General features: G+C 42.8%; 1 protein-coding gene across 1 annotated transcript in view; it reads left to right on the forward strand.

Annotated features, from left to right (window-relative positions):
• Positions 1-5,395: 5,395 nt before the first annotated feature.
• The window catches only part of LOC117451042 (syntaxin-binding protein 4), a 197,426-nt gene continuing 177,851 nt past the window's right edge, over positions 5,396-24,970 (forward strand). Inside the window, exon 1 of the mRNA XM_034089121.1 lies at positions 5,396-5,462. Within this exon, the coding sequence (XP_033945012.1) occupies positions 5,398-5,462 (65 nt within the window). The 5' untranslated portion in view covers positions 5,396-5,397. The remainder of the gene's footprint in view (positions 5,463-24,970) is intronic.

The raw sequence follows: 24,970 nt of genomic DNA on the forward strand, positions 1-24,970 counted from the left end.
CTCTCTTAGTAACTCATTGGTTTTAGGATTCCTAATCTTATGTATAGTGTTTAATGTTTGTTGTGCCCTTATCTTTCTAGCCAGTAATCTATTTGCTTTGGGCCCCCCTTCATAATATGCCTGCTTTACAAACCTAGCTTTCTTCTCCACCTCTATTAATAATATATTTTCTATCTTCCCTCTAATGTCCTTAACCTTCCTAAGTGTCTCTGGGTCATTTGTATTTTTATGTTGCCTCTCTAATTCTTTTAGTTGCCCAGTTACATTTTGGTAGAGTTCCAGTCTGGTTCTCTTAAGGTGTGCCGTTTGTGTTATTAGTTTCCCCCTTAATACTGCCTTTAGTGCATCCCACAGAATAGTTGGGTCTACTTCCCCATTATCATTTTCCTCCTTATATCTGATTATCTCTCTCTTTATTTCTTCCACTAACCCCTTATTGTTTAATAGACCCACATTCAATCTCCAGACGGTGTTCTTCCTCCTACCATTTAGATTCAATGTTAGATATATTGCACTATGGTCAGACAGGTCTGTAACACCTATTCTACAGTCTTCTACCCTATATTTATCTCCCTTTGACATAAAAAAGTAATCTATCCTAGAATAGACTGAGTGTGGGTGTGAGTAGTGTGTGTAGTCTCTATCTAGTGTGTGTATATCTCTCCATATATCTGTGATTCCTAGTTCCTTCAGTTGTATGTTCATGTATCTGACAATATGCGTCCTAGCCTTCCTTGTACTTGTTGTATCTAAATCATAGTTTAGTACCACATTGAAGTCCCCCCCGCAAATCAGGATTCCTTCCATTTCCACAGCTATGATATCAAACAATTCCTTAAAAAAAGTCTTATCGCTGTCCGGTGGGGCGTAGACATTAATTAGTGTAACCATTTGTCCTTCCATTTTCCCCTTGATCACCACATACCTCCCCTCTCTGTCATATATTTCTTTGTTTATTTCAAATTTTACTGAGTTCCCAATTAGTGTAGCCACCCCTCTCCTACCTTGTTTAAATGAACTATAAAATGTGTTGTTATATCCATACCTTTTCAGTTTTTCATGTTCTTGTACTGATAGGTGAGTTTCTTGCAATAAGATAACCTGCATCTCCTCCTTTCTAAATTTGGTTAATACTTTCCCCCTTTTAATCGGATTGTTCAAACCATTGACATTTAACGACACCATTTTGATTCCCCTACGTTGCATTATATTTCCCTTCAAAGCATCTTTTCGTTCCCTCCATGTCACAAAACACAATATATATAGTAGCAGCAACCGCTAAGCTAAACAAATACAAATTAAACATCAGAACTTGATCTTCCAAGGTTTTCGGGGGTTTCAAAAATATCCCCCTTCCCCCGCTGGTGGGTGGAAGGTAAGGCCTCTCCTAGTGAGAGGGCCCCCCCTAGTGGCGGAGATCTCTCCTGTGGCTGATCTCCCAAGCTCACTATAATTGTCCAGCGTGTGGTTTAAACTCCGGAGCTCCCGGCCGGAACTTTGTGAAAATTGTTCATATAGTCTTTAAACCCCTGGTGATTCTATGTTTCTAGTGAATTAGCACTTCTTTAAATTAGTCCGAATGAAATCGTAAAATGTTATAGATAAATAATTCCCCAGCCTGCAGTGCATACAGTCCATACAGGTTCCTTTTATAAAAACAAATAACACTCTTTCTTACTCACCCACTGCAGTGTTTCAAAGGTATTTTCGGGGCACAAAATAAAAGGCTATAGCATTTATAAGTAATTTGGTTAAATCTGTTTGTGTCTGTGCTCTGTCTTTTTCTGATCGCGTGGCCCGTCACCTCTCATCCTTCTGTCTTTTCAACGCTGTATCTTGTTCCCTCACAGACTACTCATCAACACCCTCGATACGGTGCCGGTCTTCCCTCACTCCCATCTCGTTGTTGTCTCCCCGCTCTCGTCTCCGAAGTCTGGTCCACTTGCGCGCTGCCTCCAGTCTCTGCAGCAGCGTAGGTCTCTCTACTCCCGGGTCCGGCACCTGCCAGCCTCTCTGCCGCATCGCCCTCGCCGCGTCCTGAGCACTCTTATACACTATCGTTCCTTCGTTCCAGTAAACCCTCAGTGTGTCCATTGGAGATTGAAAACGAATCCCCTTATCTTTGAGAATTCTCTTGAGCCCCGCATATTTCCGGCGTTTAACCGCCACCTCAGAGGAATAATCGTGGTCGAATGTCACTCTCCGTCCCTTCACTTCCATCGCCGTTCGCCAGGCCGTCTTAATGACGTTCTCCTTGACCTCGAACCTCAAGAAGTTGACAATAATGGCTCTTGGGGGTTTGTCTGGTTGTGGTTTTGGAGCAGGTGCCCTGTGCGCCGTTTGAATCTCCAATTTAATATCCTCCGACATTCCCAGCTCCTTGTGAATTAACCTGTCGACGTACTCGGAGACCGAGTCTCCCTCTATTCCCTCCTTCAACCCCCAGATTCGTATATTATTTCTTCTCGACCTCCCTTCTATGTCGGACAGCTTATCTTGGAGCTTGGTTTGTTGTTCAAGAGAGGCCATAATAATGTCCTGGACGTCGGTACTCCACTCCTCGACCCCAGCCGTACGCTCTTCTAGGATCTCCATATCCTTCTTTTGGGCCCGCATCTCCGCCTCAGCGGTCTCAAAGTTTCTATTTGTTTCCTCTCTGAAGCTATCAAGCCCTTGCTTCATATCTTCTCCGTGTTTGTCCATATATTCTCTCAGTTGTCCCATTTCTTCACTTACTCCTCTTATATTTTCTTCCATCCGGCTGCCAATTTGATCCAGTTTAGCATCCATGTTGTGCTGGGCTTTCTCGAGTTTATCCCGGATGGCGTCTAAGCTAGTCTGCAGCGCCGACACCCAGCTAGGTTGCTCGTCGTTGCTAGCTTTAGCGTTAGCCGTTAGCGGCTGACTGTGTTCCGTCTGGACCTGCATCTCTCCCGCTGTTTTTCGGCTTTCGTCTTTTTCTCCGTTCCTTTCTTATTTACTAATTTGCTCATGACCTATTCTTCCAACTTCGAATCACATTTATCGGGGTTTTCTTCCTTTTTGAACTTATTTGGCCGGGAGCTCCTCTTCTTAGCTGCTTATCGCCTCATGTGTAAACCGGAAGTCGTCTACCCTACTTTTATCATTTTATAATCATAAATCTATCGATTAGATTTATGATAGACTTTTGAAACTACAAGAAGATAAGGAGGACTTTTACAAAAAAGTAATAGAGATTTTTGTCCAGAAGGATAGGCAAATGGACTTCATCTTCAAGTCAAGGTTTTATTGAAAATGGGATCTTTCTAAGAGAGAACAATTGAATATTTAAATGATAAAATAATTTTTTTTGGGTATCCTTCTGTTGAACTGTCTGTTTAAAATTAATTGAAGCATCAGACAAAAAAAGCTTTTGAAAATAATATTATATTTTGATTTAGGTCAAAATATAATATTTGTAAACCTGAAGAGTCAGAGCCAGTGCGTCACCAGCCATGAACCTCACTGCAGGAGCTTATATATACAGACATCTAAGTTGTTGGTGCCCCACCACTTTTGTACATATAGAAACGCCACTGTGCACTTCAACACAATTGGCCATTGTTGTTGTCGGTGTGAGCTGTGAGGGATTTCCGCACGGTTACGTCATGAGTGACGCAAACAATGACGCAATGATGCAGCACCAGTCGGACTCTGGGCGGTGTGAAAAGAGCCGGAGCTAAACCGAAGAACCGGTTCTGAACCTGAAAAGCTCTAGCACGGAGCTTGAACCGGAGATGCGTTGGTGTGAATGAGGTATCAGTCTGACAGGAGAGGACTCTCCTCCAACTTGTTGTAGAAACAGATCCTTATGTACGTTAGCGCAGCTAGCGAACCAGATGCTAACAACAACAATCCCCAGCACCTGTGCGCTCTCTCTCCCTCTCCCTCTCTCTCTCTCGCTCGTCGTGCCACACACACACACAGCCTCATGATAGGCCCCTGATCTGATCTCCGTAGGCCCCTGGGCCCAGGAGTTCAAAACTTTAAATCTCAATCAGACCCGATCAGATTTTGAAATCCCATTTTTTGTGATCCAGACAAGTCGGCCAGATGTTGTCCCTGTAGTTCAAAGCAATTCAGGATAGGATCACCCTGATCAAGATTACGACTTTTCAAGATGGCTAGATCCTGAATATCAGTGCGTTAATCCTACCGATCGCCATCTAGTGGACATGAAAAATAATACAAGGAAGACAAGAGACCACATTGCAGAGACATCTATAATGTCTAATTATATTTTTAAATTTGAAAGGTGATAACAGATGATGGACTTTTTTTTGTTGAAGATATTTTTACTTTAATCTAAATTACATTTGTTATTGACAATCTTTGTTGTGATTGTTATGAGCATAAACATTTATGTTATCAACATTTGGTTGAAAACAAAATAGGCTGCCACAAACGTGAGCAAAAATGGAAAAATAAAATGTATTTCCCATGAAGGCTAAAAATGGTGTATTATTTCAGTTAACAAACTTTGCCATCTTATTTAAATTGAAACATATTTTAAATAAATTGTACAGTACATTTTGCTCTGGTAATCCACTGGAAATCCACCCCTCTGGTGGGATCAGGATAATCCAGTTGTTTGGGATCAAACTGATCCCAATCCTGTGTTGTCGGTTTGAACTACCGTTTTGAAGATTTGATCCAGATTAAAGCTTGGATTGGTTCCCTGTCCCCAATCCACCTGATCAGAGTCACCTCTGAGCCACACTCTGTGTTTCTTTATGAGTCTGTGAGGATGGAGAGCACCAGGCGAGCTTCCAACACGAGCTATACTAAACTAGAAGTTCATGATAGCGCTAGAGGCAATGAAATACAAGTCCCCTGAAATAAATAAATGTGGCATTATGAAATAAAAGTCTCTTGAAATAAATAAATTAGGCATTATGAAATAAAAGTCCCTTTTATTTAAATGAACATTTATATACATTTATTGACTTATTTATTTATTTCAGAATGTATTTCATAACCTTATTTATTTACTTCATAGGCATATATATATATATATATATATGTATGTATGTATTTATTTAATTATTTATGTATTTCATTTTGGCTTAAACGGCATTCCATATTACACATGGTGACAGTTTGATAAACAGAAGGATAAAGGTCGGTCAGCAGGAAAAGCTCACGTGTAGTGCCGACAGGGCAGCGTCCAGTTACCGCACGAGCTCACTGATCTGAGGAGTGCTGACACATGTACGCGCTCAGCAGAGGCAGGCGGGCAGAGGGATGCGTTCCAGGGACCGGGACACTGGTTTCTCCTGTGGAAGCTGAACACCCGGACACACCGGGACACACACCGGAACTCACACCGGGACACACACCGGAACTCACCGGGACACACCTGGACACACCGGGACCATGTCTCTGCTGAAGCAGCGGGGGAGGGAGCTTGAGCGCTTCGATGGACTGTCGCTCATTTACTGGTACGTGACAAATAGCCCAACTGAAGGTTCATCCTCTACAGGAGAAAAGCAAAACTTATTTTTCCATTCCGCATTCTTTGTGCCTTCAACAGACTCAATACTGTCCCGTGAAGGAAGCCACCGGCAGTATAAAGCAGCCTGTTACAGCCTCTAATAGTTCTGCTTTGTAGCACTGGCTCACTGTTACAGCTTTACACCTCTGCAGTGGAGTCATCACTAAGTTGATTGCAGTTTTAATTTAAGGGTTATTTTTTTTGTTCATAAAGCAGCATACAATTAATCATCTTCCAGGAAATCAGTATCAAAGTTTTCCAAATCAAAAGAAACAGATGTGATTGCCTTGGCCGTGGGTGAGTGGGGCAGTTTGGAGAGGGGTGGGGGGGTGATTTGGTCCCTGCTATGGCCCTGAGGGGAGGAGTCAGTCAGCTAAATGTAGGTGCTGAGTGGACTGTTGGGGCAGGATTTAAAGGCGAGCTGCAGGGCGCTGGGTGACACTCTCTCGATGACACTCCACTTGTGCCAGCCATCTTTCCCACACACACATCCTGCCCTGAAGCTTCCCTCATGATTCTCTCCTCCAAGAAGTTACCCGAGCTCTGGGACTACTTTCTGATTTACGTATCCGGAGCCTTAGAGTTTAATCCGGACTGCAACGACGTCGACCTGGGAATGTTTCCCCTCAGGATGAACCCCACCATTAAGACCAGGTAGGCGTGGGTCAGGGAGACAGTGTGTGTGTGTGCGTGCGTGCGTGTGTGTGTGTGTGTGTGGGGGGGGGGGGTTACTGATCCTTGTATAGAGTGAGAAAATTAGTGTATGGGATATGCACAATAATGACTTGTTGACCTTTGATATTTAGGAATACCAGACACTGATTTTTAGTTTGTACAATCACAGGTGGGAAGTAACGATAGTACATTTACTATTTAAGTACTTTACTTAAGTAACATATTGAGGTACAGGTATTTGTCCCGTACCGTCACGGTTCGGACGTCATGGTTCGGACGTCATGGTTCGGACATCACAGTTCGGTGCATGCAGTCACACGACGAATACGCCTTTTTTTTTTACAGGCAGTATCCACTACACTATATATAATCCAGGAGGCGGTATTGCGCCTAAAAGCTGTTTGCCAGCCGCCCTTAAACAACAAATGAAGAAGAAGAAGAAAACACAGCAAAACGAACAAAATACAAGAAGAAGAAAAGTTAGTATGGCGATTTCAGACAACACACAGGAGCTAGAACCCATAGATATAAATACTAGATGGCTCAAGGCGGAGTTGTCACTACCCGATCTGCAGCCCTGCCCGATCTGCACTGCGCATGTGCGAGATGGTCCGCCATATTTGACAACTATATACAGCAACTCAAATAGGACATTAGACGTCTAGACGGCTGCCCGATTTGCCTCGTGCATGCGCGAGTCATAAACATCTCAAATATCTATACACAAATCTTTTGTTATTTTATTTTATTTGAAATAAAATGAAGGACATTCACAGTTAATGTAATTAGATAAATTATGAATTCCATACATATTGCATACATTCACAGTCAATATTTATTCAGTATGATAGCTGTCTAACAGAAGTTAAATCCATTTCTCACTTATTCTGACAATGTACTTAACCCCAAATAAAAGAACCCCATAAAAAGAGTTGTTAAATAATAGTGAAGCCACGTTGTATTAACAATAACTCTTCTCTCTCGAGTTTTATTTTTGTGCTTTGCTAAAAGTCACTGTGTCAAGTGTCCTACTTGGGTTGCCGTACGGAGTTGTCCAATATGGCGGACCATCTCGCACATGCGCACTGCAGATCTGGCAGGGCTGCAGATCGGGTAGTGACAGGAGTCACCAGCGTAGCTCACCGGCGGCCATCTTGCCACAGTCAACAGCTACTGCTACAGCTGTTGTGAGGTGAGTGATCTGCACAAAAATACTCTTAACTCGCTGACATCTTGATTTACAAACGGTTTGGTTTATTATAAACGTTATTAGCATGGCGGCTATGATACAGGAGACAACAAGACATGTTGAAAAAAAAAGTTCACGATTATAATTATAAGTATGCAGTATCATAACTACATCTTTGATGTTTATAACAAACCAAACCGTTTGAAAATGGAGCAATCTACGGTTATTTCAATAGTGCACCATAGACATAATGTTATGAATGAGCGAGCTGCCTGTGGCAAGATGGCCGCCATGTGGCGACGTTGGTCTCCATTGGCCAGCAGCGCGGGTGAGTCATCTAGTGTTTATATATATCTATGCTAGAACCCACCTGCTTCTTTTAAATCAGCTGTGTGGGAACATTTCGGGTTCCCTGTGGACTATAATAACGATGGAGTGCGAGTGGTGGATCGGACGAGGACGGTGTCCCGGCGTTGTTAGACAGCGGTGCGGTATGCTAATGACAACACACGCCGAACATGCTAAATCACATCAGAAGGCATCACCCAGATTTGCCAATCACCGGAGCCCGGCAAAAGACAACAGCAGTTCAACAGCTGATCCCCGCTGTTTTTAATAAGCCAAGAGACATGAAAGCCGAGAGACCAAAATAAATAATGGAAGCTTTTGACATATTTCAACGGCTATGCACCCTTGGAACACTTTTTATTATTTATTTTGTAATATTTTCAAGACATTCTTTTTAGTTTTACAGCTTATTGAACCATCATTTGACATCAGCCATTATAGATAATACGGCCATCTGAGTGTGTGTGGTATTGTTTGTGCTAGTGTACTGTGTAATACAGTTAATTATTCAAAACTTGCTGAAACTTGCACTACTGTTCAAAAATAAATAACAACAAACCTGGAATTATACATTTGGGCCTTTTTTTTGCTTTTTCTGGTTGTACCGAACCGTACCAAACCGTGAACCCCAAACCGAGGTACGTGCCGAACCGTGAACTCTGTGAACCGTTACACCCCTAACATGAACTTTACTTGAGTATTTTATGCTAGTTTACACTTCTACTCCGCTACATTTAAAAAAAGTAAATCATCTGAATACATCTTCCACCAGTGGACACTATATAAGTCTGGGGCTTGTATTTGATGCTGTAACAGTGTAACAGTGTAACAACTGATTGGTAAACTCATCATAGATGGAGTACTTTATAAAGAGGTTTAATTTGCGAGTTACCTTATTACAGTGTTAATAACATGTGCGTTTCTCTGCCTGGTAGAAGGTGATTGGCTTGGGCAAGGGAAATTATTCATGGTCGTCTGTTCTTATTTCTGAATGATATGAAGGCATTGCTTGAAAAACTCAATGTCTGCCATGCAGTTGCATAATCCGTCACTCAAACTGAAAGACATGGTATGAATAGATGTTGCTAGTCTGTTTGGCTGCAGGTATACAGTATATGAGTAATAACGATGACTCGTAACAAGATGTACGGGGAAAGCTTTGACACGTGTACTTTAGTCGATTGTTTCCCTGCAGTTCAGCCTTGTTTCTGATTCATACTGACTTAATAAAAGTAACCAGGAGGAGTGATCATGAGTCATGCTGACTGACATGACGCTGGTTTATTGAACAGTTGTGGCGATGTCATCCTGCATCATCAGCACTCCATGCATCACATCCCTGAGCTGGACTGAACCTGATGTGTTTCTCATATAGACATCCTGTAAAGAAAGAAGAAGTGATTATAAGCATCATGAGTTGAGTATGGACCTGACACATTCATTCAGGTGGACAAAATGTATAGTGTGAGTACAGAGTGTATTTCTGCTATATTTAACTTATTCACTTCTTTAAATGTAAGTGTAAAAGCACACTGGGAAACATTATGATTCTAGGATGAACTCTATCAATAGTATAAAGACATAAATGGTGTTTACGAAGGTAATAAAGCAGATTACTTGTCATTTCAGTTGATGTGGTTCATTCATGTGCTCTGAAACATTTGAACAGAGATACACGGAGCATGAACCCCACAGTGCTCTGCCAGCACTGATCCAACAGGAAGTCGAAACCAAGTGCAATCACTGTTCTTTTCCTTTTCTCTTTCTTTTCATTTTCAGATTAGCTTTTGGCACTAGATGATTTGACTAGACAGAACCATCAGGTCAATGTTGGGTCTTTTGTTCAAAATCTGCCCATGCTCTGGCTCCCCTCTGACACGATGGATCAGAGGGGGTCCTGCAGTGGTTTTATGATCAACCTTTGAATTTGAAAAACGTAGGCAAGACGGTTATGTTTAGTCTTTGATCAGAATCAAGATTGTTGCCGGAAGTCCCCACGGAGAGTAACTACGGTAGAACTATTCTTTATACATCCATGGGTACAACTTCAGATACAAATGAACACATGATGAAATATGACCCCCGGTTTGATGATTGACGGGTCACAGAACAATGGGGGCTATCTCCCCTACCCACAATTTAAAGTCATTCACACAGACTCTCTCCTCTTTGCTCTTCTCTCTGTGTGGAGCAGCGAGTTCAGCTTCAGAACAAAGTGAGAAACAAACAATGGCATTAAATATTATTAATATGTCGGGTAGTAATGGATGTATTTATTTTCTTCTCAGAGTGTACGAGAATGTGTAGTTTATATGTTAGTATTTTAAAAAATCCCCCTTCTGGGTGGGTTTTCAGCACGTGTTCCTTATTATGTTATACAGTTCAGCTTTGATTCCATCATCTCATTAAACCTTATTTAAAAGCATTCTTGAGTTCTGTGAAGGGATATAAGGGATATATGCACTGTACTTCACTTGAAGTAGAAGTGTATATTACAGCATGATTTTCTGTTGAATAGATTTGAGTGGTTCAAAATTCGGGTCGCGATTTATTGACAAAAGAAAAAGTGGGTCCCGAGGCCTGACCAGTTGAGAACCACTGATCTAGAGACAACACAGCTGTGTCTATTTATATATTTTTAACAGGTGACTTGTTTAAAATGATATGTGTGTAATGGATGGTTTTTAGCAATCAGTAAAAATCTGAAATGCAGCGCACCCTTTTCCAGATTAGAACAGCAGGGCAGAGTTAGAGATGGGGTTAAAGACTGTAAAGAAAATGGACTGGTACTACGAGGAACTGCAGACTGGGCAGGACTGATGGAGAGCGATAGCTAAATTGTTTCTTTCTGGGGATATAAAAACAAGCCACACTTTGAGCTTCCTGTATGATATACAGGTATAGAAAACCCAGAAGTATGGAGTTAAATCCAATAGTTTGTCTGTCAGTATAATGACAAATGTGGCATGTTATGAACTAGCTAGGTCACCTATTTTGCAAAATCCACTTTTTCACGTCTTTTAAAAATAAACATGTGTCCCCTCTGTGTAAAGAGATTCTGAAAGTTTCAGGAAAAAAGATTTGCTCTCTTTTTGTCCTGATCCATTTATATAAAAACCTGTCTGAAAATCAGCTGATCAGATTTTGGCCACTTGATGATGTCATAACGATGTTTTGGCTTGTGTAACCATTAGCCAATCAGCAACCAAGGTAACCCCCCCCACTTTATCACCTGAATCTCCTCATAGAGCACCATTAGGCGCTTTAGGCGCCTCTAGGCGCTTACTAGATGAAAATAAGGAGCCACTCCCCACGCCCCTCTGAGAGATATTTGGTTAAAAATAACACAATAGTCGCTTTCACACCAAGTACTTTTCCCAGAAATAGTTCCGATAGTTCCTGGGATGTTGCGTTAAAAAAATATCTTTTTTTCCGGGAACCTTTTCTCCCCTTTGCAGTCCCTGCTAGAGAGGTGGTATTTTCCTGGGGGGAAAAGGTTCCCATTTCTGATTGGCTGGGTGAATTGCAAACCACGCCCCGTAAAACTCGGAAAAGTTTTGTGAAGCCGCCATTGTATTTGCTGGCATTAGCATTAGCCCCGCGCACCAACGGAGAGAAACTAACATGGGAGCGGTGGAGTGATGACGAAATGTTGCTAGGAAGACTCTCAGCAGGTTCTACTGAAGCCAGTCCCCAACTCCGGGAACTTCCGGCCGGGGACTTCGGGTCGCAGTATACGCCGTGAAGTTGTTTGCGGCCTGCCAGTAAACCCAAAGCAGAAGAAGACGAAGTGACGTCAGCGGCTTCATTTGCCTAATCCTCCCTCAGGGACATATTCCGGTGTGAACGTGATTTACTAGATAGTTCCGGAACAAAAAAAACCAGGAACTATTCCTGGGAAAAGTTCCGGGAACTATTCCTGGGAAAAGTACTTGGTGTGAAAGCGACTATTGTGTTATTTTTAACCAAATATCTCTCAGAGGGGCGTGGCTCCTTATTGTCATCTAGTAACAGACAGAGAATCAGCACTTTTGAAACAGGGCTGAAACAGAGGGGATTATGGGATCTGTTTGGTGTTTAGAGCCAAACACTTCAGAGACATGTTTTGTATATATATCTGAGAACCATAATAAAGTAATGAAAAACAGTATTATAGGGGACCTTTAAGTAATGAGGAAAGGTACTTTGAGCTGACTCCTTTGGTGCAAAAGTGGGGTTTTCAGGTCCAGGCGACGCCCCTGCTCGGCACAGCAACCTCCTGGAGCTGCAAGCAGTGATGCTGGTCCTACAGCACTTCAAACCCTTAATACAGGGCAAACATGTGCTCGTGAGGAGCGAAAACTGCACCACAGTGCAGAAAACCTGTGGTTGTGGGTTTCACAGATTGTGTTGTCTCTAAGGGCCCTGCACATCCCGGGACTGGAGAACAGGGGGCCAACCTCATGTCAAGAGGCGGACCCCTGCCAGATGAGTGGAGGCTTCACCCGGAGGTGGTGAAGCAGGTCTGGACTCAGTTCGGAAGGGCAGAGGTGGACCTGTTCGCCAATCGGCGCAACAGCCACTGTGCCCTGTGGTTCTCCCTGGCCCGGTGGGACAATCCACATTTGCACACGAGCATGGCCAAGAAAGCGGCTTTACGCCTTTCCACCGCTGCACCTTATCCCACCCCCTTCTGGAGAGGGTGAGGCGGGAGCAGCTGTCAGTCATCCTGGTGGCCCCAGATCACCGCCTGGCGCCGTGGTACGCGGGGTAACACAGATGATGGTGGGCCAACCCTGGGCTATTCCTCAGGTCTGGGGGGCGCTGTCTTAGGAAGCAGGGGCATAGGGGCGTTACCCACTCTGGGCCAACCTCTCCAGGCTTGGCTCCTGAGAGGGACAGGCTGAGACAGGTGGGGCTGTCTGACAACGTTATTCAGACTATCCAAGCAGCAGGAGCAGAATCCACCACAGCCTGTTACAGGCCAAAGTGGGCGGGATTCCGGCGATGGTGTGAGGAACGGAGAATAGAGCCTCTGTCATGCACGCTGGGCCCTATTCTTACCTACTTACAGATACTGGTGGACAGGGGGCTGGCTCATTCCACAATTAAGGTGTATGCAGCAGCCATTTCGTCCTGCCATGAGGGATTTGGAGGCAGGTCAGCCTTCAGTCAGCCACTTATGGCGCGGTTTTTGCAGGGGGTCAGGAGGCAGCGCCCAGTAGTGCACGCCTCCGCCCCACAGTGGGACCTGCCGTTGGTGCTCGAGGCTCTGGTCACAGAACCATTTGAGCCTCTGGAGCTCTCCTCCCTGAAAGCACTGTCATGGAAGACAGCATTGCTACTTGCCTTGACTTCGGCCAAAAGAGTTTCCGAGCTGACCACTCTGTCGGTGTACCCAAGCTGCCTTTTGATCCGGGGTGACCGTAGCGGGGCGACACTCAGACCGAACCCCTCCTTTACTCCTAAGAGTCTAAGGAGTACGTTCAGGCCCCGACTTCTCCACGGTTACAACCGGATGAGAGGAAGTGGGGATGCAGTGGATGTTAACCAAAGGCCGGTCAGGGACGGTGTGGTGGGTCAATGTTGTTGGACGACAGGGTGTTTATACATCGGGCCTGTGTGAGATATAACGGGGGGTTACATATTGTAACCCTAGTCATATAAGCACAGGCGGAGCCCTCTACCTGGGGGCCCTGTCTTTCCTAGGCCACTCACTGAAGAGTGCGTAGGATAGCGGGCGGAGGGCGTAGCCACCTGCGCCTGCACGCGCATTCAGGTAGGCTCGCCCTGATTGGCCGGCTACGTTTACGTAACTCAGTAGGTGAAAGCATGATAGAGAGTAGTACCCATAGAGTCCAATAGAGGGCTCCGTCTGTGCTTATATACTTGGGTCACAATACGTAACCCCCTGCTTCTTGCCTCATAATTCAGCTTTTTTATTTGTTAGATCTGAAACTAATTATATCCACCTATCCATCTTTGTATGCTTCATTACAGAGGTTTGGTATACTTTTCTTGGTACAATTCGTTCACTGTAAATCTAAATTATGGACAGTGGTTTATTGGTCACAGCCTCAAAGTTATCAAATATTTACATAATTTTGTGAATTTGGCTTGGTGTCCTTGACTTGAATTGCATTGTGAAAGTGACCCGGCGGTGACACGGTGGCAGGTGTGACTGGATGTACTCTGACAGTTTATTTTCTCCACTCCTGTCCTGTGGAATTCAGGCCTCTGGTGGCAACCCACATCAGTTCTGCAGTGACAGAGGAAACAACGTGGCCTGGTTCAGTCACCGGGCCTCAGCGTCTGTCACAGCCTTATCTGGGACACATTAGAATGATGTACACGTGTCCTTTTGTTACTCCCATGTTCATCAAAGGTTATTATTGCATGCAAAATTAGATATAACAGGTTGAGGGAAACATCTCAGTACATGATTGGTTTAAAAAATGTTGCTAATAGAGGCAAGACAAAAATCTAGCTTAACCAGAGATTAATAAAATTAAATTGAAATAAGACCGATCTGCGATTGTAATCAAAAAACAAACTCGGGTTAAAAGTTGCTCTTAAGTGTCCAACATAAGATAACTCCTGAAAAATAATAAATATATTGAAATGTCCTCAGTTAGTGACTCTTTGGTCTGTTAGTTTCTCACAAGGCATTTGTGTGCTTAAAGCCGCTATTATGTCTGAGATAAGTTTCATAGTAGGAAAATAATTCTGCCATTGAGTTTAGACCAGGGTTGGGATCGAAATTTCAAAAAATCTGCTCCTTTTGTCTTTTCCATTTTTCCTTAAAGGAATGGTATGCTCATGACACTCATTTTTAAATAATTATCATCCGATAAAACAGACCAGTCTCTGCCAGTCTCTCTCTCTTTTTTTTTTTAATCCGATGACATTATCAGTGATTTTAAACTGATTATATACCGAAATAACATCAACACTGTGGGCACCGCCATTTTCCGGACGTGACGTAAACCATGCGTTTGGTTTTCGAAGACACGTTGATCTCCATGTTATTTACTGTAGTTTCTCTATTCAAATATGCCTCACTGTATCGCAAAATATTGCCACAATTCTGATAGGAACAATCCACGGAATGCTCGGTTCCATCTGTTGCCAAAAGGTAAGCGTAAGAAGTACATTCGGAGGCAGTGGCTAGCGAAATGTGGCCGGCCCGAACCGAGAGATTTACAGGCTCATGTATGCAGCGAACATTTCATATTTCCGGACGACTACTCTGAGAGTATGATAAAACATAACATGGGATTTATGGAACAACCATTACTCAATGGAGATGCAGTACCATCGGTCTTTCTGGTGTCATCATCGACCAGGACACCAGTTCGGCCAGTAGAGAAATCGCCCTCTGCAAGTGTGAAGCGACGGAGGAGCAGAAGTAGTGCTCGGAGTAAGAATAAGGTATGTTATAGCGCATTTCCATTGCAGCGGCTAGCCCCGTTTTAACGTCCAGGCCAGGCCAGTTTTTGGTGGCCTTTCCATATAGCGTAGTACCGGCGAGTGTGTATTTTACCCCAGTTTTTTCCGGCCCCATAAAATCGTGATTCTATGGCCAGGGACAACGAAGCTGAGTATGCTAAACTAGAGAGGGAATCGCTAGCAAGGGTGGTACTACATGCATACATATAGTATCTTATATCATCTTCCTATTATACACACATGCATTTCCAAACATTTGGACTGCCTATGTTGCAAATGTATTATCTTTTCAATTACACACGGCATCTATTGCACGTCTGTCCGTCCTGGGAGAGGGATCCCTCCTCTGCTGCTCTCCCTGAGGTTTCTCCCATGTTCCCTTTAAACTGTGGGTTTTCTTTGGAAGTTTTTCCTTGTACGATGTGAGGGACTTAGGACAGAGGGTGTCGTATTGTCATACTGATATGTATGGCTGAATTCCCCCATCCAATCTCTTCACATTGGTCAAAACTTGTTCCTCTGCTGACGAGTCCGAACTGAAATACTCCACCATGTTTCCGTGTGTTGACAAAGTGAACGCATGGATGACGTCATGACCATCACGTGACTACTGAAAATGGCAAACATGGCGGCGGCCAGACGGAATATACAGGTCTTGATAAAAAAGAGCTATAAAATCATTATTTACCGGGGAATATGGCTGATTTCTTCAGGGTATGGTTTAAACATAACGTTTCACTAAATACTGAAGTTTTGATTAATTATCTAATGAGTGGACCATTCCTTTAACCTCTCGGTGAAGCGTCATGGAGTGAAGGATAGATGATAGGAGAATTCATCCGGATAGCTAGCAAGACAACTAAACTGACACTATCTGACGTATTCATGATGCGTCTGCCGTGTGGAAACTACAATTGTTCAGTACAGTGGAGTAATATAAACCACCTAGATACTTTGCCGAGTGCTCTTATTTTGTTGATTTATGCAGGCTTTATAAACGTGATAAACAGTGTAAAATATATTCTTCTTTAACAATGGTCAATTTGAAATAAAAATATGAAAGTGAAACGTAATGGTTGCTCGCCCTCACCCTGCGGTCAAAACACATTAATCCAATTTAATCCCAATAATTAGGCTATGATTGTACAAACATATTTTATATAAATACAATTCAATGCAATATATGTACAACCTTAGGCCTTTACATCTATCACTGAGTATGTCACCATTCAAACATGTTTAGAAAATAAACCCCATACAAAACACCATTAAATGTAGACTTGATTTGATTGTTTTACAGTAAAAAAGTAACGTTAATATTGTTCGTCTTTTGCGTGTCGAAAGTTCAGCACTCTGGCAAGTCATGGCATAATTGTTGAAGCTCCTTTCCTATGATATAGAGAATCCGAGGATCTCTAATCATGGCTGCCACCTGGGTACCTCCGGGTCATTTCACTCGGTTAGGAACCTTTTGGTTGGTCAGTGGTGAAGTGGCTTTCTGCTGCCGCAAGATAGCAATGGTCAAACAATGCCAATGACCACACTCTCACTTACCTTAGTGGGAGTGTTGGATTGAAGTCATGGTATGACAGAATGTATTACAATGTATCCAACCTCTGGTGACTAAAAACCCAAACTGAACCTTGAATCAATATGCTAGCAGTTTTTTGGCTAAAAGTTTTGACTATAGAACCAAGGACCAGATACTGTGTAGCAAAGGGTGAGAAGAACAGTGTCAACACATGTATGTTTAGAAATGTCTGTGAATGAATCTACTCCGGACTCTACCTGCATCCTGTGTAACATAATGACAAACGAACCTTGAATATTTGAATGTGGTCCATTCTGTCCATAGAGGTCGGCTGGAACGGTGGGTTTTTTTCTCTGACCAATCAGTGTAGAGCAGAGGGGTCCAAACTTTTTTCACCGAGGGCCACATACTGTACAGAAAAATATACGAAGGGCTGGGCCACTCCCCAGAGGTGAGGTATAATGCCTCTTAAGTTCAGTTATAAGTTGGAAAATTATTTAAACTATTCTTGGGCTTATTAATACATGAATACTGTGTAATATTTTTGAACATATATATTTAAGAAGTACAATATAAGACAAGCAGAAGTTTATTATACTTAAGTTATTATACTTTTTGAATTAGCTAAGGGCCGATTCAAAATGGTCCGTGGGCCGCATTTGGACACCCCTGGTGTCGAGAGATGAGTGCTTCCCAACACACACTGTCAGCAGAAACACATCTTTCCTCATGTATTCTTGCAAACCATGTCTGTTGGTGTGGAACATTTTTAGACGCAACAAAATACATCTACAATAACGCTCTCCATAAGAATAGTTTGTATCATAGTACAGAGTGGATGGAAGCTCCGATTCTCTGGATGATCCAAAGATCTTATGGCCTACTTTGTGTGTGTGCTATGTCATGTGTAGAAAGAAGCACCAACAAGAAGGCTTGTGGGTTATCCAGAGCAACAGGGACGTTCTAAAGACACGTTGCTCTTAATCTTTCACTTTGTAAAGGCTGTGAGCATCAGGAAGTGGACCACACACAACTACAATCAATTATACCATTTCAACGCCTGCATTACTATCTCCTTCAGTCTTACATTCAGCAGAGTGGGAACAGTCACTATCAGAATCAGCTCCGTTCTTTCTTGTCAGGTCAAATCAATGTGCAGTAATGGGGTTCCAATTCAGCGGTTATCGACCGCTCCCTCTGGTCACTCTTGATGTCTGGGAATGACTCCTGGGTTCCATTTGTTCTGCTCAGATGTGGGTCCTGAAACAAACTGCTGACTGGATTTGGTTTGCTTGTTGCTGATTTTTCCCCTCCCCCTTCACCTATTGATGTTTCTTTACTTAGCTGACTGGTGTGCAGTGTCTATTCAAAGTGTCAAGGTGTCAGGAGGAGTCTCTGTGTGCCGTTGAGAGGATGTACGTGTGCTGCACTGTGACCCAACAGCTGTGATTAGCTGAGACAAGCTCAATGCTTCCACTCAATGAAGGCTAATGAAGTCATTAAGGAGTCCTTCACTCAAACATGTCACTCTCAGTTTTATCTCTTCAATGTTGCAGCTTCTGTATTTAGTGATATGTTACCTTTTATCAGCTTAAAATTAAAACCCCATTGATGTTGGGTTTTGTCCCTTTGGTTTGAACCTTCTTCAAGAAAGTATCCTATCTACAACAAAGCAACATGTATAATCAGACCTACATCCAACACTCAAACAGGCGGTGTGCAAAATACTGCATGACAACCAGGCTGCTTGAAAACAGACTACGATACATCACTGTCAGACAGCTGATCAGATGAGATGCAACGCCCCGACATTTAACATCATTTATGGCATGACACAAATATGAATTGTCCCTTTTGTCCATGGCAGAATTTGCCAAACTGTCATAAAGTATGATTTTTAAATATGCTTTACAAAAAGACTTGTAAATCACAGTCATAATCTTAACATCATGGATCAAATACTGGGGCTGTCCAGTATTTGCAATTCAAATAATTCATCCTATTTATGCATGCTTTGTGATTTATCACTGTAGTTGAATTGCATCTATCAATATCAAGATATTTCCACTCGAAACACTACATTTTTATGGCAAATGGCTCAATTATTAAATGGAAATATCAAAAGGGGCATAAGAATTCAATAAATTGTTACATTTTGAAGAACATCCGCCCCACTGGGTCGGTGGTCAGCATTTATCAGACACTGTGCAGCATCACAACAATGAACATTGATTGGCAAACGTGCCTTTGCACTGTGATGCATTCACTGATGCCCACACTGATGCTGTCTGGTGATGTGACACCTTAGCTTGTGGAAAAGTGAATGGTGTGATTCAAATCTGCAAAAGGGATTGTTCAATGACTAGCTGATGTTACTGCTTATGCAAATATGCTTTCCCTGAATCCATTTGTTTTGTTATAAAAACATTCTTCATACTCTCCACACAGCAGTGGCGAGCCGTGACTTTTCTACCTAGGCCCCCCCCCCCCCCCCCTTCCCTCGAAAAAAAGAGTTTTTACGTCTCAGCGTATACTTCAGCGGAATATCAAAACAGCGGCCCGGGGGCGTCTATCGTTTTTCCAACCCAGTTTAGATCCCACTTCCGCATTACGCAAGCATCGACACGGCGTTACGTCACAGCATCAACCTGGTTACATCACTGCCTCACACCCGCGAAATCTGACAAGCGAAATACCGTCCTTTTAAACGCCGCATAATATACAATATAAAATATAATAGTGCTTCTTTGTCAATATGACTGACGACCACACTTATGCAGTGCTGAGGAATGTTAATTCATCATTTAATATTAATTCCTGACGGATATAAGAGGGATACATTAGCAAACATCATATATATATATAATGTTTTTTCGTTTTTTTGTTTGTCATGTAACATATTAACGTTTTGACCTTCTGTTTAGAATGTGTGTATATATATAAAATAGTATCATTAAATAATGCTGTCAGATAAATGAAGTACACAGTAATAGTCAAGGTTATATTCAATATTCTGCACTTACACCAGCTGATAAGATATTTAAAACGTTTTAAACGACATTTGAGGATACACACAGGCTATTCTGATAAGATATTTAAAACGTCTTTTGTTTGTCCTGAAAACGACATTTGAGAATACACACAGGCTATTTATAGATGATAAAAGACCAGTAATACAATCTCAGGACTCTTCGATATGGCTTTGATTACAGGATCGTTTACTTTCAGTCAACAAATCCTTTGGAAAGACAAAAAACAACTATTCAATATCCTGCTTTACCGCGACCGCTAAACTGCCGAAGATGAAGTCTATGACGCTATCGCGTAGAGCTACGTCGATCCTTGCGTAATGCGGAAGTGGGCGTGGTTAAATCTAAACTGGGTTGGAAAAACGATAGACGCGGCCCAGGGTGCAAAACGCATCAATGACAGCGACCCTCTACCACACAAAACAACACCATTTATATAAACACCTATCATGACAGGGCTCCCACAGCCAAGTAACAATTACAAATGAATTAAGTCGGCACGGCGGCCCACATTGAAAATGACTTTGATGATAAATCACTGAAACACAAAGTCCATCCTCCTGTCCTTTTGGATGAAGCACTTGATGGCGGGTCATGCAGCTGATCCTTTGTCACTCCAGTTTATTATTGGAACTCAATCTTAAAAATGACTCGGTTAATAATTTCACAACGATGTCATCACTATCACTGACATGAGCCATCATGAACGAATTTATGCTATTTCCAGCTATTTTCCAAAATCCTATGGAGAAATCCCATTGCTTTTTTGTGGAGGGAATCCGAGTGCAGCTTATTTCTGGGTTTTAGGACGCGTCACTGCACCACTATAACACAAAGTCTGTCCCCTTCCGGGGGACCTCCATGGGAAGTTATTTCGCAAAAATGATGTATTAAAGTCAATGGAGAGAGAAAGATTATCTTTCGATCCCGTTTGAATTGTGCCACGAATTACACATATGATGTTTGTCAATTTAAAAGATAATTGTGCAAGTAAAAAAAAAAAAAAGTGTCGGAAAATTGTGAAGTAACACATTTGTTTGTGTGAAACGCTGAATGAACTACATCTCTGCTCTCGCAGAACAACACACGTCACCAAGATGGCCGTCACTACTGTCTTGTCAACAAAACGATTGACTACCCTCACTATCACCACAATGAAACACGTCCAGAAGAATGTCATGCAAAGCTGCCTGCCTTCCTTTGATTCTCTCTGAACTGCCTGGTCTTTTTAATGTTTAATGTCAACCATTTGTGCAGATAGCATGAAATACAAAAGATCGGCGATCGCTGATGCTAGCGTTAGCATTTCTCCCCCGGGCTTAAATGGTGTATTATAGAATGATCGGTGTGACAGTACTCTTCAAAGGGTTCACGAAATATGACTACTACTCTTACTGTTTAACATGTTGGGTTACTTAATGTTACTTCATATTAAGGCTAATAAAAATGACAAGGCTGTAATGCTAACTAACGTGCTAGCTACTAGCTAGGTAACTAACTTGATCCAGCCACTCCTGGTCCTTTCATCAGACGGGAAGCGAAAGAACGAGCAAGACCCATTGCTGGTATGATAACAACTTGGTACTAAGCACACAGGCATCTTTTTGGAGGAACGGAGGAGACGGTGGTGATCGCGGAAGCTTTCCTCCTGCCTTCACAAACTTTACACAAGTATATATCGTCTGAAAATAGAAAGAGGACATTCACACTGCAATCCAAGACTTGATTAAATCCACCAAAAACCTGACATAACGACAACGAGTGTTTTTCAAAAACAGAAATCGATGTGTGTCTCTGAGCCGCAGCGACACTGACTGATTCAGAGTGGGTCCTTCAGCGGTTGGTTCTGGAGTGGTGCTGGTGTTGGTGGATAAAGCAGACTGCTCCGTGTTTGGAGTCGCTGTGCCGCTGTCACTTCATTCAAAAAACGTTATTGTCCAGCCGCGGCCGGAAGATCAGGAAGCAACGTCACTATGCTATAATCGATTATGTTCTGTCCCTGCATCGATGCAGAATCGTCCACGTCCGCATCACGATGCATCGTAGAAACGATTCATTTCAACACCCCTAGTCCACACTATTACTATTATTTTGCATATTAGGTGACCTCATAGACTGTATATATAAATGGACGTAGTGCCCGTGACGTCACCCATAGGATTCTGCAGAGTTGCCGAGAAGCCCTTAATAGGCGGCCACTAACGGCTTGACAGCGACGTCAGAGTCTAACTCCCGCCTGCTCCAAATAAGGGCAAAGAGGCGGAGCCGAGGCGGGACCTGCTGCCTCCGAACTGGAAGTAAACAGAGCTAGCTCAGGCTAAGAAGCTAAGCTAACATGAAATACATGCATACCAAGTTACTGCTAACAGTGTAGTTCCCCTATATAAACGTTACATTCATAATCAAATGAGACAATCTGCAAGAGAATTAGTTATATTTTGTTATTCTTAATGCTTGTCATTCACACATTAAGAAAAGAAGTACCGATACATAGCAGAACAATTGTGGCGATGTTCAGCTTAATAAGCCCTGTTCAACATAATTTATTTAGCTAATACTACAGCAGGCGAACCAAGTCTGCGTTTCGCTGCATTCCTCGATCTCCAGTTATAACGACGGACTCCACCGCCCGGACCTAACGGAGCCGCAGGGGGCTAGCTCCGGGACGCCGGCTGGAGCTAGCCCCCTGCGGCTCCGTTAGCTCCGGCGGCCACCACTGGGATAATTGGGTCCCCTATTAACATTTGCTCCCGTTAAGCATTATGGGCGTCATAGCCATAGACTATAAAAGTCTTACCCAAGGCTGAATCATAAACTAAAATGTATATGTATTAGGGCTGTCAGTCGATTAAAATAGTTAATCGCGATTAATCACAAATTAATCGCACATTTTTTATCTGTTCTAAATGAACCTTAGAGGAATATTTTTCAAGTTTTTAATATTCTTATCAACATATGAGTGGACAAATATGCTTTATGCAAATGTTTATTATCATTTGAACAATGACAAATATTCTCATGAATATTAAACACAACAACCTCTGAACATTACAAATATTCGCCTCAATTCAACCTGGAACCTCTCTCATTCAATGATACAATACAAAGTGTGTGTGTGTGTGTGTGTGTGTGTGTGTGTGTGTGTGTGTGTGTGTGTGTGTGTGTGTGTGTGTGTGTGTTCGTTGGAGCTTTGTGCAACTCAAGGCATATGCTCGAACGGGAGCTGCCTCGACGCTGCAATCATGTTGCGCGCACTATCCGTGCTGAGTGTGCTGACTTTTCGTACAATGTCCCACTGTCTGGCTTCCTGCATAAAGTGCTCGGCGCAGTTGTGGCGAAATGTCGCTCCTCTGTTTTCATTTAAACAGCTCCTTATATCCGTTAGCGCAGCTAGCTAGCACCAGATGCTAACAACAACAATACACGTAAGGTCTCTCTCTCGCTCGAGCCACACATACACACACCCTCCCGGTCCTCCCGATGGCCAGTCGGTGCCTGCCGGTGAGCGTGGAAGTGTGGTCTGCCGCAAGCAGGCAGCAGGAGCGGGGCTGTCAGCATCAGCTTGTAGATGGTATTTTAAACTCGATGCGCTCTGAAACTACGGGGCGGCCGAGGACAAAAAATACACATGCGTTAATCGCGTTAAAATAATTAGTGGCGTTAATTTTGTTTTGCGTTAATGCGTTATTAACGCGTTAACTTGACAGCCCTAATATGTATGCATAAAGGGTTACGTCCTTAGCTGGCTAATAAGTAATAAGCTAAGCTACCAAGCACACAAACACCTGCGAACGGGGTTAACATGTATAATATTATCATTTTAGACTTCTTGGAAGTTCTGTTAGTACATTCAAGCGCACAGCACGACATTTTAATTGTCTGGTATTTGTAACAATATTCCCTAAAAGGCACAATCACCACGAACACGGCTAAAGCTAAAGGGTCAAGTACAGTACTATGACTAACTAACGTTGTAGCCTCTATGGTTGTAGCCTAGCAGAGTGGACAAGTTGCTGTTAGCTGACAGTGAGGCATGTACGTGTCCATCAATGTGACCACGCCCTAATTTATGCAAACACTTTAAGACCTAATATAAATAAAAGGGTCGTGTTAGAAAACAATTCACTCACAGATCCATAATCATGAAGGTGGAATCTAACTATATCGATAATAATATTTATTGCATCCATGGGTAGAAACATGTTTTTTTCTGCTGTAAAGTTGGGCATTTTAACATGGGGGTCTATGGAAATTGCTCCTTTCTGCAGCCAGTCCCTAGCGGCCCATGTACGAACTGCAGTGTGTGGCACTTCCGTATTGGCGTCCCGGCTGTTCCCCGGAGTTTGCCGCTTGGGTGACCTTTAATAAAGCTAAAAGGTCAACAGTATGAAATACAATTTCCTTATTTTTCCTGACTTTTCCTGAGGTTTTCATTTGAAAAATATAGCACGCTATCAACCTAAAAGAAAAATAAATGTAATTAAGGCAGGACAAACATCTTTAAAATATCCCAGACAAACCTCTCATCATTAGCAGTGTAGTCCCCTAGTGTAGTCCCCCAGTGTGGTCCCCCAGTGTGGTCCCCCAGTGTGGTCCCCCAGTGTAGTCCCCCAGTGTGGTCCCCCAGTGTGGTCCCCCATTATGGTCCCCCAGTATGGTCCCCCAGTGTGGTCCCCCAGTGTAGTCCCCCAGTGTGGTCCCCCAACCTCAAATGCAACCCATGAAGAAATGATTTGAAGGTCCTTTAATTCCCTAAAGGCTGGGCAGTAAACGGGATCATCTCAGGCACTGGTGTCACATCCTGCTAAAACATGGATTTTGTGATACCGTTACCTTGATGAAAACACACACATTTTGGTTTAAGTGCACACACACCGAAGCAGCTCAGTGGCGACAGCGTTTTCAAACTCTTTCTACATGTGGATTAAGTGCATGTTTGCCCCCATATATAATGTATTGCTCAGATTCAGGTGCTCAGCAGTACCTTTCAATAAACCATGTTCGATTTACTGGAGAAAAACACCTGTAGGCCAGTACCCTGTTTTCATATTCAGAGGCAACAAACACATCCTTTTTGTTTTTCATTCTATTCTCTTCAAGTATGTTCCATTATATTAGCAACAAGAGTGAAAAGAGATTATTGTATTCATTTGCATTGTGTATTCATTTGCATTGTGTAATCCTGTGACTGACAAAGCTACAAATCCTGTGATATCATTTTAGGTCAAATTGCCCATCCCTAATTCGTTATAGGA

This window comes from Pseudochaenichthys georgianus, chromosome 8 (assembly GCF_902827115.2).
Source record: "Pseudochaenichthys georgianus chromosome 8, fPseGeo1.2, whole genome shotgun sequence".
NCBI classification, from domain to species: Eukaryota; Metazoa; Chordata; class Actinopteri; order Perciformes; family Channichthyidae; genus Pseudochaenichthys; species Pseudochaenichthys georgianus.